The 15,488-nt window shown below is 51.3% G+C and overlaps 1 protein-coding gene across 2 annotated transcripts in view; it reads right to left on the bottom strand.

Annotated features, from left to right (window-relative positions):
* The window catches only part of LOC134422247 (collagen alpha-1(XIII) chain-like), a 61,501-nt gene that overhangs the window by 34,685 nt on the left and 11,328 nt on the right, over positions 1-15,488 (bottom strand). Inside the window, exons 6-17 of one of the 2 annotated variants that reach the window (XM_063164228.1) lie at positions 14,709-14,735; positions 13,887-13,913; positions 12,806-12,832; positions 12,689-12,715; positions 12,400-12,426; positions 10,431-10,487; positions 5,145-5,261; positions 4,666-4,707; positions 3,807-3,833; positions 3,051-3,086; positions 1,770-1,832; positions 1,166-1,192 (exon numbers count right to left, since the gene is read on the bottom strand). In XM_063164228.1, coding sequence (XP_063020298.1) covers positions 1,166-1,192; positions 1,770-1,832; positions 3,051-3,086; positions 3,807-3,833; positions 4,666-4,707; positions 5,145-5,261; positions 10,431-10,487; positions 12,400-12,426; positions 12,689-12,715; positions 12,806-12,832; positions 13,887-13,913; positions 14,709-14,735 — 504 coding nt within the window. Of the gene's footprint in view, positions 1-1,165; positions 1,193-1,769; positions 1,833-3,050; positions 3,087-3,806; positions 3,834-4,665; positions 4,708-5,144; positions 5,262-8,725; positions 8,792-10,430; positions 10,488-12,399; positions 12,427-12,688; positions 12,716-12,805; positions 12,833-13,886; positions 13,914-14,708; positions 14,736-15,488 lie in introns of both variants that reach the window. The other variant, XM_063164230.1, reaches the window with a different exon arrangement.

The following is a 15,488-nucleotide window of genomic DNA, read 5'->3' as shown; positions in this document are numbered from 1 at the left end:
ATCCCAGCAGGGCCCTGCACCCAGGCCCTCTGCAATAAACCCCAAATCCCAGCAGGGCCCTGCACCCAGGCCCTCTGCAATAAACCCCAAATCCCAGCAGGGCCCTGCACCCAGGCCCTGTGCAATGAACCCCAAATCCCAGCAGGGCCCTGCCCCAGGCCCTCTGCAATAAACCCCAAATCCCAGCAGGGCCCTGCACCCAGGCCCTCTGCAATAAACCCCAAGTTCCTGACCTGGCTGCAGAGATCTCTGCTCTCCATCCATCCTGACCATCCTACCCCCAGCACTCTTACAGAGATGGACACAGGGAACTACATGCACTGCAGTATTCCTGAGAAGGTGTTTTCATGCAGGAAGACAATCCCTGCTGCTCTATCCAGCTATGAACCCAGAGGCTGCATTCCCAAAGAACATTTCTTTAAACTCCAAGTAATGTATCCTTGGTAAGCTCTGAAGGGGCCTTTTCTCTCTTCAAACAGCAATCCACCCAGATGGAAAAGATCTAGAAAGTGTATGTGCTGCAGGATAAATGAGCTGCATGCCACACACTAAATACTCGAAATGAACGTGTCACAGTTAATGCCTTCCCAAATATTACAGGACCAGTCTTTCCTCAGGATGTCTAAGATGTATGGCATGACACAGTGTGCTCTGACTGCCATGAACACTTGCCAATGTTGTAATGTTTTAAGCACAGCCTACATTGAGTAATATACTTGAAATATATGGGTACAGTAAATTTCAGTCAAATAGATAACATCTGGGCAGAGACCATATGAGCCTGTAAAAGTGTCCAGAAACAGACAGAAGAGCTGGTGCCAAACCTCAGCCTGAATGGTGGAGTTGGAGTGGATTTGATGCGTCAGCTAACCAGATTTTATGAGGAAACCCCAACCTAGCCCATCAAATAGGGAGATGTAACAAATCACCAGCAAGCTTCATAGCCAGAGAAATGCCTTTGGTAAGAATGGAATTCCACTGAAGGGATGAAGGCAGCCTGAGCCGGGAGTGCCTGCCTGTGGCTCATCAGAGCACAGATGTGGACTCCATCAAACACCACACCGAGCTGCCTTGCCCCCAGCTCCCCTCACAACCCATCAGCCCAAGCAGCAGCCTCTCCCAGGTGATCTGCTGTGAGTTAGGAAAATGTATTTGTCATGCCTACCTTGATGCCAGCATCCCCTTTTTCACCCTGCCAAGAAAAGGAGAGAGAAAGGGGGGAAACAGAGAGGGACAGTGAGCACAAAGGGCAACCAAGCAAGCAGTAGCAGCAAGAGATGAAGCAGCCAGAAGAGGGGTGTGATAAATGCAGCCCCAGCACTCCAGGTCTCCTCACAGCAGCACGGGACCAGTGCAGCACTGGCTGCAGCCCTCCCTCCCCTCCCAGGGAGTGCAAAGGCAGCTTAGGTCCTTGGAGGGCAGGCTGGAGGTTACCCATACCCACACTCTTCTTTCACATGATAAGGGTGCAGAAACCATTGGAACATCTCATGGTCCAGAGCACCCTCATTTTCACAGCCCTGGTGCAAAGCCTCTGAAGGCTGGGTCGGTTTTATCCCTTAATGGGGGATTGTGTAATTCCTGGTTCAGGACAGCATGGAATCACCTTGGCCAACAAGGGCCCAGATTCTTCACACAGGAGCAACTGTTCCTGTCTACATGGTTCATCCCAGGCTCTAGAGAGCTGTCTCCAGCCCCTGGCCTTTGACATCCCTTTAGGACAGGCTTGTGCCCCTTATCTGCCCCTCTGACTCGAGTTCAAGGGTTACCTTGGGGCCAGAGGCTCCAGGGAGGCCACGGGCACCGGGCAGGCCTGCCTCACCCGCCTCACCCTGAGGGAGAGAACAAAGAGAGCAGTGGAAGCAGCAAGCACAGCAGCAAGGAGAGGAGCTGTGGGTTGCAGGAAGGCCAGCAGAGGTGTGAGAGGCATGTCCCACACTGAGGTGTCCCACACACCAACCCACCCCTGGGTCTCTGGGAGAAGAGCAGATATTCAGCGCATTAAATGCACGGAGTGAAGGGAGCACCAAATCTGAATTAACAACTTTCCTCAACATTTCACCTTCTTTTCCCTTCCCGTTAGGATCTGGTGCCCTACATTGATCCATTCCTCCCAGCTTTCCCAGGAAAGCCCTGGGCTCACCCTGGCAGCCCAGGGCAGGCTCCTGGCTCGGCAGGGATGGAGTCAGAGGAGGTGTTCCATGTGAGAGGAGCTGCTGGGAGCTCACTGCCCAGAGCCACCCTCCCTGTGCACACAGGGCTCCTGATGGAAAACCTTGGGCTCGCTGGGAAAAGGGGCAATAAATTGTGTCTGTCTGCAGGAGTGGGCTGTGGTCTGCAGGGGCTGTAATTTCCACTTCCTGACATAAGAAAAACTTCTCAGTTTATACAGAGCTAATTAAAAAGCTCTCAGCCCTTGCCCTTCTGCTTGCAGAGCACCCATAAAGCAACGTGGAGATAACAGGGGACACAGGGCTCCTTCCTGCTGGGAACATTCACCTTCCCCTTCTCCAGCTGACATCTCTTTAGCAGGATCTCTCCACTCCCTCTCTCCTGTTTGATCTCCCTTTGTGTCCTTCTCTTCCTGTCTCTTCATTACACCCTCTGGGCTCACAGCCCTGCTGTTAATCAGCTGCTGCTGAAGGCACTTGGGCATTGCCAGCTTCTGCCTTTTAACCCGGAGCAGGACTGACTCTTTTCTGTATCCCAGAGAGCAACAACCAGGATCTGGCCCTTTTCAGCCTCCCATATGGGCTTGGATGCATAAGAAAGGCATTCCAGCCTGGAAGTGGGTGTACAGAGGCACACACACACACAAACACACACAGGGAGATATTTGTTCCATAGTTTCTGGAGAGTTAAAGACAAAAATCTCTGGGCCCAGGCTCTCTTTACACAGGTGCCAGCAGGGAACCTGTGGGACTGATGCAAGCCCAGCAGGAGCAGAGCTCCACAGGAGGCTCCAGCATGGTCCACAGATTTTCAGCCACAATTCCAGAAAGCATCAGTGCACTTAATTCATTTAACAACACTGGAGCTGCCCTCCTTACCTTTCTGCCAGGGTATCCCTGAATGCCAGCATCTCCCTGCAAAAGGCAAAAAAGGAATGGAGGCTTGGCCTGAGAGGGACAAATCTCTGCTCTTTTCCCTGGGGTATTGTTTGGATGGGAGAGCCTTCCACAGGGAAAATCTGCCTTTTGCTCACAGTGATTCCAGTGAGCTCCTGTCCCTTCAGACCCATGGGTCAGCATTGCTGCACTGCGCTGAGCCCTGGCAGGAAAGGCCTGGCACACAGCTAACACGTGTCAGCTCTGTGCCCCAACTCCATGGCTCCTATCTCCTCACCCTGGCCACATATCTCAGATAAAAACAAATCATGTTGGGTGGCTGCAGCTGAAAAACAACAACAGCCACCCCCTCCCTTGCACTTTGGCAAGTGAATAAATGGGAAAGCGTGGCAGAGTTAACAATAGCATTGCAAAATCCATTCCTGAAGCACTGGGAAATGCTTTGAGAATGGAAGAAGCCAATAAAGCTGTGTGTGGCAAACAGTTTTGCAAGCTGGGCTGATGAGGCGTGCCTGGCTCAGCGGAGAGGCAGCTCAGACGCGTCGCCTGCACAAAACCCCTGAGTCAGCACAGGGGCTGGGCCCCAGAGGCACTGCTGAGCTGGGTCAGAAATCCTCTCAGCCCTTTGATGTAACCTCTTTTACCCCTCCTCCATCCATCAAATGGATCTGTCCTGTCAGGAGAGCCCATCTCTGCTCATCATCTTTCTGCACCTCTAAGTGAGGTGAGATGTCTCACCTTTGGTCCAGGAGGCCCAGGTAAGCCCTGTGGATAAAATCAAAACAGACACTGGGGTTGGAAAGTGTGACATTACATGGACAGCAGGGTGATGGGGGGATGCTGGCTGGTTCGATTCCAAACACCCCTTAGAGATTTGCACTGCTGAGCTCAAACATCTCCAGTCTGTTCTTCATGTAGGTATCTTAGTGCATACGCTCAAATAAACTTATGCCCACAGTGCTCCATCCCCCCAGGTTTGTTCTTGCTCAGTCTGAAGACTAAAAAGCTGCTTTGCCTTATGCATTATGCTCCAGAATATTTTCTGTTTCTCTGGCTTGCTTGGGGAACTTGTTCCCAGCCACTGCAGCCCTGGAGTAAATCAAGCATTTGCAGCTTCCTCTGGCAAGCTAAACAGAGAGAATGTATTAACAAACAAACCACTTGTGTCTCTAAATGAGAAATACCCAAACAATTTACCTGATACGAACCATGAAGCATACCAGACATACGTGTGTGTAAATATAAATAAACAAACTATCTTTGCAGGAGCTGCCTGTAAGCAGGCAGGGAAGGAAAACTGCTCTAGATATGCTCTGATGCCTCTGCCACCTGCTTTGGCAATTCAGGTGTTTAGCCATCCTGCCCTTGGCTCCTCAGAGAGAGATGAGGATCTCTCAGAAAGAAATGAGGGTGCTGACCCCTGTATTGTGTGTGGAGAGGTGCATTTGCCTCCAGGGATGAGACTTGCTTTTCCTGCTAGCAGGCCTTGTGAAAACTGCTGGAGATGGAAGCTCCTTTAGTTCCCAGTGGCTGCACAGCCAGAGTGGCACGTTGGCCCTTGCAGCTCCCAGGAACAGAGCTGGACTCTGGTACCCACCTTTCCATCTCTGCCAGGCTTCCCAGGTTCTCCTGCTCTGCCCTGTGGCAAGAGAGAGGCACATTAGCAGCACTTTCTGTCCCCTGCCGTTCAGCAGTGGTTTTGTTTCATAAGGGTGGTTCTGCTCCCACCCTCCTCAGCTGCTTGCTAGGACAGGGACAGGACTTCAAAGGGGTGGCAGGGAGCAGACAATTACACCCCACTGTTACTTCCTCCCCGGGGCCATCTGCAGGGCTGAGGAGGAGGAGGAAATGAGCCTGGTGTCACCCCCTGTGTGTTCAGATAGCAGCAGTGCCCAGGTCCCATCTCTGCCTTCCCTCTCCTTCCCCGGAACCTCTTCCTGTCCCCACATCCACATTCTCTGCAAGCCTCCTGTCCTGGCTATCTCAGCTTCACCAGCAGCAACACAGGCCAGAGGAAGCAGCCTGTGCCCGAGGGGATGGGGAAGCAGAAGCATTTCAGTTTTGCTAAGGACTTACAGGGGGTCCAACTGGCCCAGGACGTCCCGGGATTCCTTCAGGTCCAGCTGGTCCAGGGGGCCCTGGTGGGCCAGGGGGCCCCGGGGGCCCTTGGATCCCTGCCTGTCCTTGTTCACCCTGCAGTTTGTAAAACAAGAGTTACAGCAGGCACAGCAAACCCTTCACACCACCACCCCAAGGGCCCAGGCAGCCCAGCCTGACTGAAGCAGAGGAGACAGAAGCAAGTGCCAGGTTTCTGACAGGAGAGGTTTCCAAGAGCCATGAGAGCCCTGCTGAGGACACTGGGCTGCCTGGGAAGCAGGAGCCAGCACCCAAAGGTTTGCAAAGACATCTGAGGTGACCAGCTCAGAGCTCCCTTCTAGACAGATCTAGTGATGACAGAGCAGCCCCAAAGAGACCTTTTTCTTCATTGAGCCAGCCAAGTAAAATTTATGTGTCAAAGACCAACATCTCTTGAGTCTCTGAGGAGGCTTTCCAAAGCACTTGACAGTCACATGTGAAGCAAAGCCTCCTGTGACGACACTGGCACTTCCAGGCAGAGCCACCTCAGCCAGTTTTTTCCCCCATCCTATATTTGTTGGACAACAATCCCTCCGTTTTGCCGACAACCAAAAGTAGAAATGCCACAAACCCCAAAGAAAATAACAGGATCATCATGGCATTCCTGGAGGCCAGCCAAGGCAGCCCATGGACACCAGGCAGAGCCTGTTTCTCTGGGATTTAACAAGGCAGTGCCTGCTGAGCCACCTGCCCCTCTGAGCTCTGCGAGAGGGAGCTGCTGGAGCCAGCTCCTCCCCAGGCCCCCAGTGCCCCTCGGTGCCCGTGGCTCATGCCTCAGCAATGTCATCTGGGGCTGCACGTGGCACCAGGCGGCACGGAGGAGACAGTGGGCTGGAAGCAGCACATTTGAATACCAGACTGCTGATCTAGAATTGATGAATCCGGCTCCTAGGGCACTGTGGCACCCGTGCCAAGCTGTTCACTCTCTAGGCTCACCTCCCTAGATAAAACGTGAGAGCCTACTGCTAGTGATCCCATTCAAATCTGAAAGACTTCCCTTGGTGGGTCCATGGGAAGCTAGAACCCAAACATGGCTGTTTCTCAGTTAAAAATCAGTGGGTGTGCAGTCGGGTCTCTGCTGCATTTATCCTCTCTCCAGACTTACACACTGAAGGAAAATGCACGAAATCTGTCCCCTGCGTTCCTACCAAATGCGCTGTTTATCCTGGCTGCCTTCAGTGAAACATGCAGATACAGGGATGTTTGCTTTATTTAGAATGATAAATGAAAGTAATAAGCTGCAAATTTCATCCTTTCTGCCATCAGCTCTATTTAAAAGAAAATTTCCAGCGCGTGGGCCAGGCTCACGAGAAGCTGGGTCATGTGTGGAGCAACAGCCCTTTCCTTTCCTGCGCCTCACTGCCCAACCCTCAGCCCACGCTGGGAAGCCTGCAGGGCCAGGCAGGAGGGGTGCCCTTGCTTCTCCCCACTTTCAAAGGGGATCTTCATTCATCCTGTGGCCCTTGCAAGGGAATGCAGGTTCTTTCCTAAGCTTCCTTATCCTCCACACTCAGTGCCGTTCAACAGTAAATGGTCTCATAGCTTTTAAATATGGAAGGTAATTTGGATCTAATGAAGATGCTGGGAGGACACTGGAATGTATTTCTAGATTTCCTCTTGCCTTGCCCTCCCATTCCACCTTCAAAGACTTCCCTCCCACTGCATCTTATATCACCCCCAGTGTGGGTGCACCATGGGAAGGCAAAGGGGGCTTTGCCCATCTCACTTTGGCTCTCTCTCTATTCCCACCTCAGCTACTCTCTGCCAGCCCAGTCCATGCTCCAAATTTAGGGCAATTTCGGGCACTAAAGTGCAGCATGGTTCTGGAACAGAGTGCTGGTAGGAGAGACGGCAGAGCAGGAGCCCTGCCCCAGCACAGGGAGCGGCTGCACGGAGCTCACCACCCCAAGGCCCGTTTGCATCACCCTCACTCTGCTGTCCTGGGCACTGCAGGCTTTGTTTAGGCAAGTGCCCGTCCTTGCAGATCCCTGAACACACCAAGTGTTATCACCACATCATTATAGCCTCATTAATGTGTTCAGCACAAAAGGACCCCCACAGAGCTAAACGGACAGTAAGTGGGAGATCAGGTGTCATTTTCCTCGGTTGTCATTCTATATTTTTAGCTGTCGACTGGAACTATTTTTCAGTTCTTTTAAACACCAGCCTGCACCCCAGCAACACAATGCTTGCTCAGCCTCCTCACAGAGGAGCCCACTCACTCAGGCCCATGCTCAGCTAAGCCTTGGGCAAAGCACTCCTGCCGATGTGCTCAGAGCTAGCAGCAGGATTTTCCTCTCTAACATCCATTCTGCAGCCTCACTGTTTTCCTTACTACTCACAGGCTGGGCTCCTGGAATTGCCTGGTGCTGGCAGATCTGCAGGAGCAGACCCCACCCTGTTGCTTTTAGAGAATGAATACAGCAAAGGCAAAACGGATCATGGCAAAAACTCCGGTGAAGTTTTCCTCTGAGGACAGAGGGAATTTGCAGCCCTGGCTGACGACAGGATGCAGGGCAGCTATTCAAGTTTCCCACTTCATCCTGGAGAGGAACTTCAGCTTTCAAAGCCTTCCCAAGAGGTCAGTCCTTGGCCTGGCTCTCCAGACTGTCACTTTGAAGGGCAAACAGCACAATCCGTGGGGCTCTGTGTGGTGTGAGTGCTGAATCGATAGAAACCTAGCTGAAACCGCGGCCTCACGTGCTCAGGATCCATCCAGAGCTGGGCAAGGACCAGGCACCTCATGGTAAAGCTCTTGCATCCTGCAGTTCCCTGCTGGCATCCGACTGTCTAGACAGGCAGCAGGGTGACAAAACCCAGGCACTCAATAAAGAGTGCCCAGCACACTTCAGCGGGGTAACTGCAGCAGTTTGTCCACACGGGAAAGCTAATCCCAGCTGATGGAATGAGGGAGCATAAAGTGGGCTCATTAAAAGCCACATGAACTCTGACTATGGACACTCTTATTCACTATTCATATGTCCGTAATTCACTTTATGAATTCATTCCCAAAATAAACTAAACATGAATTATGGCCCTGGAAACCAAAATAAATGTGTTTACGCAAAGATTTAATGCAATTTAATGAAACCATTCTAAGAGCTTATTTAAACACATTTCCCCAAGTGCCTCAGACTAGACTAGCCCTTAGAAGAAGCGTTTGCCTATTCATTCATCTCAGTTAAATTTCACAGACATTAGATGACTTTCAGCAAGAGGCTTCCAACCTCTTCTGGAGATTGAATATGCAGGAACTGACTCCTTAAGGGAGGAGGCTGCTTGTCGACAGCCCCAAGAAAAGCTTCATGGCCCATTTCTTTTAGTCCAAAAATCTGCCTTCACCGCATTTCTTTTTAGCAACATTATCACATCAAAGGTTTCCTCCGCTTTCAAGGAAGTCCCTCAGCTCTGCCTGAAACTCTTGGAAAGCCCTCTGCAGGGGAAGAAAGACAGGTAGCAAGCTGATGAATTGCAAGCACTGGGATAAGCTCAGAAACAGGCAACAAGGAGGAGAAGTCTACCTGGAAAGTGCGTCTCTTTATGACCGGAGGTGGAGCCAGCCGCACTGAATTGAGGAGAGGCAGCAGCTGAAGAAGATCAAACCAGAAGGTCACAGGGCAAAGGAGGCCATGAGGGCATGGAGAGTCACAGAGCAGCCAGGACAGAGACCAGAGAAGGGGGGAACAGAGAGACTGCCATGAAAATGAAGCCTGGCAGGAGAGCGGCGTGGGGCGGGTACCTGCTGGCACACCTCTGAGCTCCTGGCGCTGCTCACAGGGGCACAGCCTGGCAGCTCTGGGGTGCCCACTCAATACCATCCCACTGCACAGAGCTCTCACAGCTCCCTCTGCCTGGAAACAGCCAGAGGATCTCCAACTCAGCTCTGCTGATCTCCTTGGGAAGTGCTCACTGCAAGGCATCCCTCGCTGGCTCTGCTGGGGTGTCCAGCAACGGGTCTGTTTCTCTTAACTTATCATCATCATCAGAGTTGGGGCATCTATCAGAATTACAATTTTCTCCAGGTTTTCCAAGTGCAGTTTTCCAGCTCTCTTACAGGAAACCCAGTGTATCTCTGGTATCACCCTTCCTCCAGGTGTGGAAGGGAGCAGAGAAAGGCTGGCTGGGGTCAGCACAGAAGTCCTGGCTTGGTTCACTTAACTTGGCACACACAACCACCACGGCCAAGGGACAGGACCAGGCCTGGGAGCTGGACACCTAAGTAGGGCATTGCCCTGGCAGCCTGTGCTTTGTTTTTCCTTGCTCAACAGTATCATCACCTTCTGACTGCTTATAGCCAGGAATGCTGCCTCAGGGCACAGAGCTGACCAGGACACACAGAAATCAAATGCACTAAAGCTCAGGAGCATTTGTTCATCCTCTTGCTGTATCCAGTTTCCACTTGCATGCACGCTGCTGTCACCCTGGCACCCACCAGTCGGCTCCAGGCCCAGGAATGCTGCCCTGGCCTGATCCACTTTCCTGTTCCTATCAGTTTTCCATTGAAGCTGCTCTTGATTTACATAGGGAGAGATGAGAGAGCCTTTCTGTGCTTGGGCACAAAAACATGCCCGTGTGTGACATTTCCCCACGTGAGCTGTGCACTCAGACCCCAGAGGTGTGCCCACAGGTGTCCCACCACAGAAACCATACACTTCCAAGGAGCACATTTATTCCCTTTAGACATTGTACTTCATGTGTGCAGTTAAAGCAAGGATCCAGTCCTGATGCAAAGAGAAGCAGTAACCCAATTTTGCAGCATCATGATTAGGTGGTTGTGCTCAAATGCACTGATCCAGACAGCCACAAGCTCTCACTCCAAAAGCAGTGGTGCTGGAAATTCAGCAGGGCTCATTTTACCCAAAGGCAAACCTCCCCTTTCTAAAAGACAGTGCAGGAGGCCCCTTAGCTCAGGAGAGCCAGCTAAGCAGGCTTTGCCTGGCTGCTTAAATGCTGAAGGGTATCTGAAATATCATACAGCTTACAGGGGAGCTGAGGGAGGATGCTGGAAAGGATAAGGAGGAAAATGGAGAGAACCAGTCCTGAAAACAGGCAAGACAAGACCCTGCAATGGATTCAGGTGAGAAGAAACCTGAAGGCACTTCCACCTAGCTCCTGCCCTGCCCCCTCTGTGTCCCAACGGGAAGTTTTTTCAGAAGGCAGCGTGCAATATTGGATCTGTAACCTCGAGCATCAGAACTGGATCCCCTGAGAGTGCTACCCACAAACCTTCAGCGTAAGGATCTGGTTAGAGCGCAGGGCTGCGAGTGTGGTACTTAGGTACTCCTGGGGACAGGGAACACACACCAGACAAACAGGGTCAGTCAGAGACACAAACAGCATTTCTGAGAGCCAGACAGCATGGCTTTCATGGTTTCCCTGAGTGGCACCTGGCAGCAGCCTGAGGGGCCCTCTCACCCTGAATGGGCAGCACCCATGCATGGGCTCATCCCTCACAGCAGTGCAGGCCACACAGACTCATGCAGGCAAAAAAATAGGAATCTACAAGAGCCAAGGCACATATCCTAACCTTGTATTTCCTTCCTAAGAAAACAAATATGAAACCAAACTGAAACAACATCCCTGGTTTGTCAGGCTGCTGGTTTTCGTTTCCTCACCCAGAACATCTGACAAAGAGCCTTATCAAACAGAAAAGCAAGAATTAATTGCAGTTCTGTCAGCAGTGTCGCATTTTTGCAACAAGGCCCATCCTCATTTTCATTCAGGGAGGAAGAAAGAGAACTGCACCTTCTGCTGGCTGGTCTGTGCCTCTGGCTCCATGAACTTGCAGGTCAGGACAGCCTGTCCTTGGGTTGATCTGAGGACAGTCACCCTTCCTGTGAGCGTGTCTCAGCCATGAACAACTCACGGGCTTTTTATACTGCTGGGCTTGGGGCCTCATGAGACCACGAGAGGCAAGGGAACGCTGCCAGGATGTGAGGCTTTGCACCCACCCTTTTCCTGCAGCTCACCAGCCACCCTACAACCCTGACCCACCAAACCAGCAGTGCCTCTGCCCCCAGGCTATTCACACCAGCTCCCTTCCCAGTGCTGCTCTGGGTCCTGCCACTGCTCTTCACCTTGAGCACTGGGACACTCAGAGCCACGGGCTGTAACAGGAACTCAGGACACTGCTGGGTGACCACTGTTGTTGGCTTGTTTTTAACATAACAATCGAGTGAGCTGCTCGCTAAATAAACACAGCTGAGCGGCTGTTACTGCACGGACTGGCACCTCCCCACAGCCCCTGGTCCCTTGCTGCCAGCCCAGCTCTCTCTGCAGTGCCTCTGCTGCTCCAACCCTGCTCCCTCCGGGCCAGGGCCCAGAGCCCAGCTGATTATCCACAGGCCCATCAAAAATAAACAGAAAGCTCTTAAGCTTGCCTCCCTGTACACCCAGATTACAAATTCCAGCCACTTCATATGATGTCGTTCCAATGCATTTCCAGTGGATTTTCAGCACTCTGGTTGTTTTTAGAACTGGTTAAATCCCCTCCAGCCCCATGATGTTCTCTCTCCACTCTTGGCTGCAGCACTTGCTGGCCAGGCCAAGATGAAGGAGCAGGTGGGGCAACATCCTGGCTTTCATTAAACAGTTGCTGCCATCAACCCTCCCACTCAGGCAGATTTTCCACCAGCATGGGGACCAGCACGGGGACCAGCTCACTGGGGAGGTGACAGAGCACCATGGCCAGGGTCACCCTCAGGGACCCTGGGAGCATTCTCCTTGTCTCTGTGCAGAGGGAGAAGAAAAAGGGAGGAATGATGATGGAGTTTTCCCCAGGTCTTCAAGGAAGACAGCACGGAGCCAGTGCAGCAGCTCAAGGCATGAGTGGGTGACCTCTGCTCCTCCAGAACCCCCAGGTTTCACCGGGCTTTGGGCTGAGGATGTGGATCCTCCCCTCTCCAGCACAGAGCACAGAGCACAGGAGGGTCTCCAGGAAGCAGAACTGACAGCAGCTATCCAGGGGTCAGCTCTGGTGGGCAGGAACACAGACCGGGGAGCCAACATCCCTCCTGGAAAACCTTATCTGCTGCTTTTCTGCGCAACGCATCCATCAGCCCAGCACTGCCCCGGGGCCCGGATGACGCATCTTGTTAATGGAACGATCCCTACCTCCGACAAAAAGCCACTCAGACCAAGGAGGATTAACATGCAGGAAGGCACGGGACAGAGGATAATAACGCTAATGACTTACCCTGTGCGGGTACTCTGCACACTGACCCTGCGAAAGAAGGGGATTAAAAAGGAAAAAGTTGAAACCACAAACAGAGGCGACCAAAATAGGCACGCGGGGTCAGAGCCAGACGGTGCAAATCATTGTGACTCTATCACACTCAGTGCAGCCATGCCAATTTGCACCCGATAAGCACCCTGCCTCCCGTCCCATCCCCTGAGCCCTCTGCTCTTGGTACTCCTCACTCACAGTCACATCAAGCAGCACCAAGTCCCTTCCTCACTTTTAACTAGGCCCTCATTGAAATTACCTTCTCTCCTTTTTGTCCTGGGGGTCCCTGGAAGAGAAAAGGGATCAAAAAAGGCTTCAGTAAACGAAGGAGTTCAGAGAATGCAAGGGGAGAGGGATTCGGGGGAGAGATACTTACAGGCTGTCCCCTGGGACCTGCAGCACCCTTTAAAGAAACACAGAATTTAACAGGGGATGATTTGCCATTTACAGTGACAAAAAGACAGAGTATGGAGTAGGTGAAAAACTGAGCTTCCAAAAACAATTATGAAGAAAATTCCCAAGAGAGATTCGGGTTGGCTTTGTTACTCTGGAGGAGTGAAAAATGCACACATGCTCCGGCTGCGCCACAGGGGGGGGGAAATTAAAAGGAGAGGGGGAAAAATCATGGGGAAAACACACCCTTATTGTTCCCAGGACCTCAGCTGACAGCATCTCCTCAGCCACGCTCTGCGATGGAACCAGAGGCAGCCAGGACTGAAGCCTGAGCTGGGATTGTGCAACAGGGGAGTGAGGAGGGGGATCTCCAACATGTGCTTGCCAGAGGGCTACAGTGACACGCAGGCTCAAAAAGCAGAATTACAGAATTAGCAGAAGAAAACATTCAACACTTCAGTGAGCGAAGGTGACTACAGGGCCTCCCTCTTGACACACTCGTATTTGGGATTTCATTATCAGAGATGTCAAGAGGAACAAGACAGCATTTGGGCTTCCATAAAGCGCAGTCTGAGTTTATCATTTTCCACCAAAAGCATTTTAGTATGATGCACATATGAAACAGAGCTTCAAGAGGGTGTGTGGTGGGGGAACCACACTTAATACAAAAAACATGCTTTTTTTGGTTGTTGTTAGATAAGTTGAAAGCTGCCAGATGGGTTTTCAGAAATCTTTCCATCAACTTTTACTTGTCCTATGAGGCCAACCACAAAAAATGTCAGCTCCCAGAATATATTTAAAGAACATAATTGCTAAGTGCAAGGAAAACACATCCCATGCCTAAGTAGAGAGTTGCTGTTGTGACATGACGAATGTGCTAGCCATAATGCAAAAATTACAGACATGCATCCCAGCCCTGCTATTATGAAGTTACAGAATTAGGGATGCAGCCAGTGCATCAGCTGAGGTAAGATTGCTACCCTGCCCCTGAGCTTGTTTCCAGCTGAGGCACATCGTCACTGCAAACCAACCCATCACCCACACACAAACAGATGCATTTTTACCATCTCTCCCTTCTGTCCAGGATGCCCCTGCAAAAGAGAGGAAACACACGTCAGCTTTGGCCTCTGCAGACTCTAGGTGATGTTGATTTAACAGCTTCTGCTGAGGGAAGTGTGTGTCCCTAGAGCAGAACAAGAAAGGGGCTGCCACATCTCTCTTGGGGGTGAAGTTCCTCGTGGCAAAACCAGGAAATGAGAAGCCAGAGGCGTGAGCTACCAGCTCCTTCTCCACTGCAGCACTGGAGGAGTGTGGTGGGGAGCCTGGCTGCATGGCTGCTGCATGGCTGCTGCATGGAGCTATGGGTTTCATGCCCACTGGGTTCATGGAGAAGGAGCTCATTTGTGCCCACCTCTGAAGGATGGGAATAACTTGGGTTTCTACTGCAAATCTCTAAGGACAGCATGGAGGTCTCACAGAGGTCTTCAGGATCCTTTCCTCCTCTACTGCAGCTTTTTGGTACAGCAGCTGTTGGCTGAGGCAGAGGGCTGATACCTCAGGGACCTGCTCTGCCTGATTCTGGTGGGAGTGCCTGCTAAGGCTTTCCCCACAGCAGCCAGACTGCTGCACCCATGAACTCCCAGTTTGCAGATTTACCTAGAAAGGAACAGGCCATACTCTGCCTTCCTTCATCTCCCGACTCCTGCATCTCCCCCAAGGCATCTGTGGCATCCTGCTGCCTGCCAACCTCCTCCTTTTGTTTTAATCCCTGCATGTGCATGGCATTGCAAAACAATCCCCTTCAAACACAGGGTGTAACACCCAGGTTCCAGCCCATGGGGGACCAGCAGGAGGCAGGGCAGAAGCCTGCAGAGTTCTCTGCTTACCGGTTTGCCATCCAAGCCAATAGGGCCCTGAAATAAAAGAGGAAAAATGATGAGAAATGCTTTCCCCAGCATCTTGTACATCTTGTCCATGTGCCCCAGGAAGCACTGTGTGCCACAGGACTGCGTGGGCTGGGGTGATGTGAGGTCCCTGGCCCACTGAAAACCAGCCCAGATTTCAAACTGCTTCAGCAGGGACCTGCAATGCTGGACACGGGAACAGAAACAAGGAGGGATTCACAGGCAATTTGCAAAAATAAATCTCAGAATTTAAAATTTTACAGTGTTGGGTAAACCAGTTGAACATCGGCAGTTTTCTCAGGACTTTGATTGAAAAGGGCACCCGCCTTTGGGGGAAGAGGAATTTTTGCAAGTGACAGAATAATAAAAGTGTCTCAGGGAAGAGGTGACACACAGCTCAGCCCATGCTGAAGGTACTGTTTGATGAGAAACAGGCTCCACAGGGGTTGTTTTCCTTGTTTGGGATAGGGGTGTTTCTTAGGATGATTTTCTTTTACTCAACAGATCTGGCTTTAACTTTGTTATTTTAACACTTGGGGATTTTTTAAAATTAATTTCCTTTCAGAGTTGTGTGGTTTGGTTTAGTAGTTTTTTTTTTTTTTGTTTTTTTTTTTCTCCCTAAGTATTGTTTAAAAGAAGAAAAAAAAAAGTAGCAGAAAAACAAATGAAGAAAAAACTGCTTTTTCCAGTGATATCAGATCAGGTCACTGGTTTCAGGAAGGAATGATGAGCTACAGCAAGCACTTAGGAGGCTTCCTAGTA

Source organism: Melospiza melodia, chromosome 9, assembly GCF_035770615.1.
Source record: "Melospiza melodia melodia isolate bMelMel2 chromosome 9, bMelMel2.pri, whole genome shotgun sequence".
NCBI classification, from domain to species: domain Eukaryota; kingdom Metazoa; phylum Chordata; class Aves; order Passeriformes; family Passerellidae; genus Melospiza; species Melospiza melodia.
The sequence above is the reverse complement of the archived record's forward strand: the minus strand, read 5'-3'. Positions and strand labels throughout refer to the sequence as shown.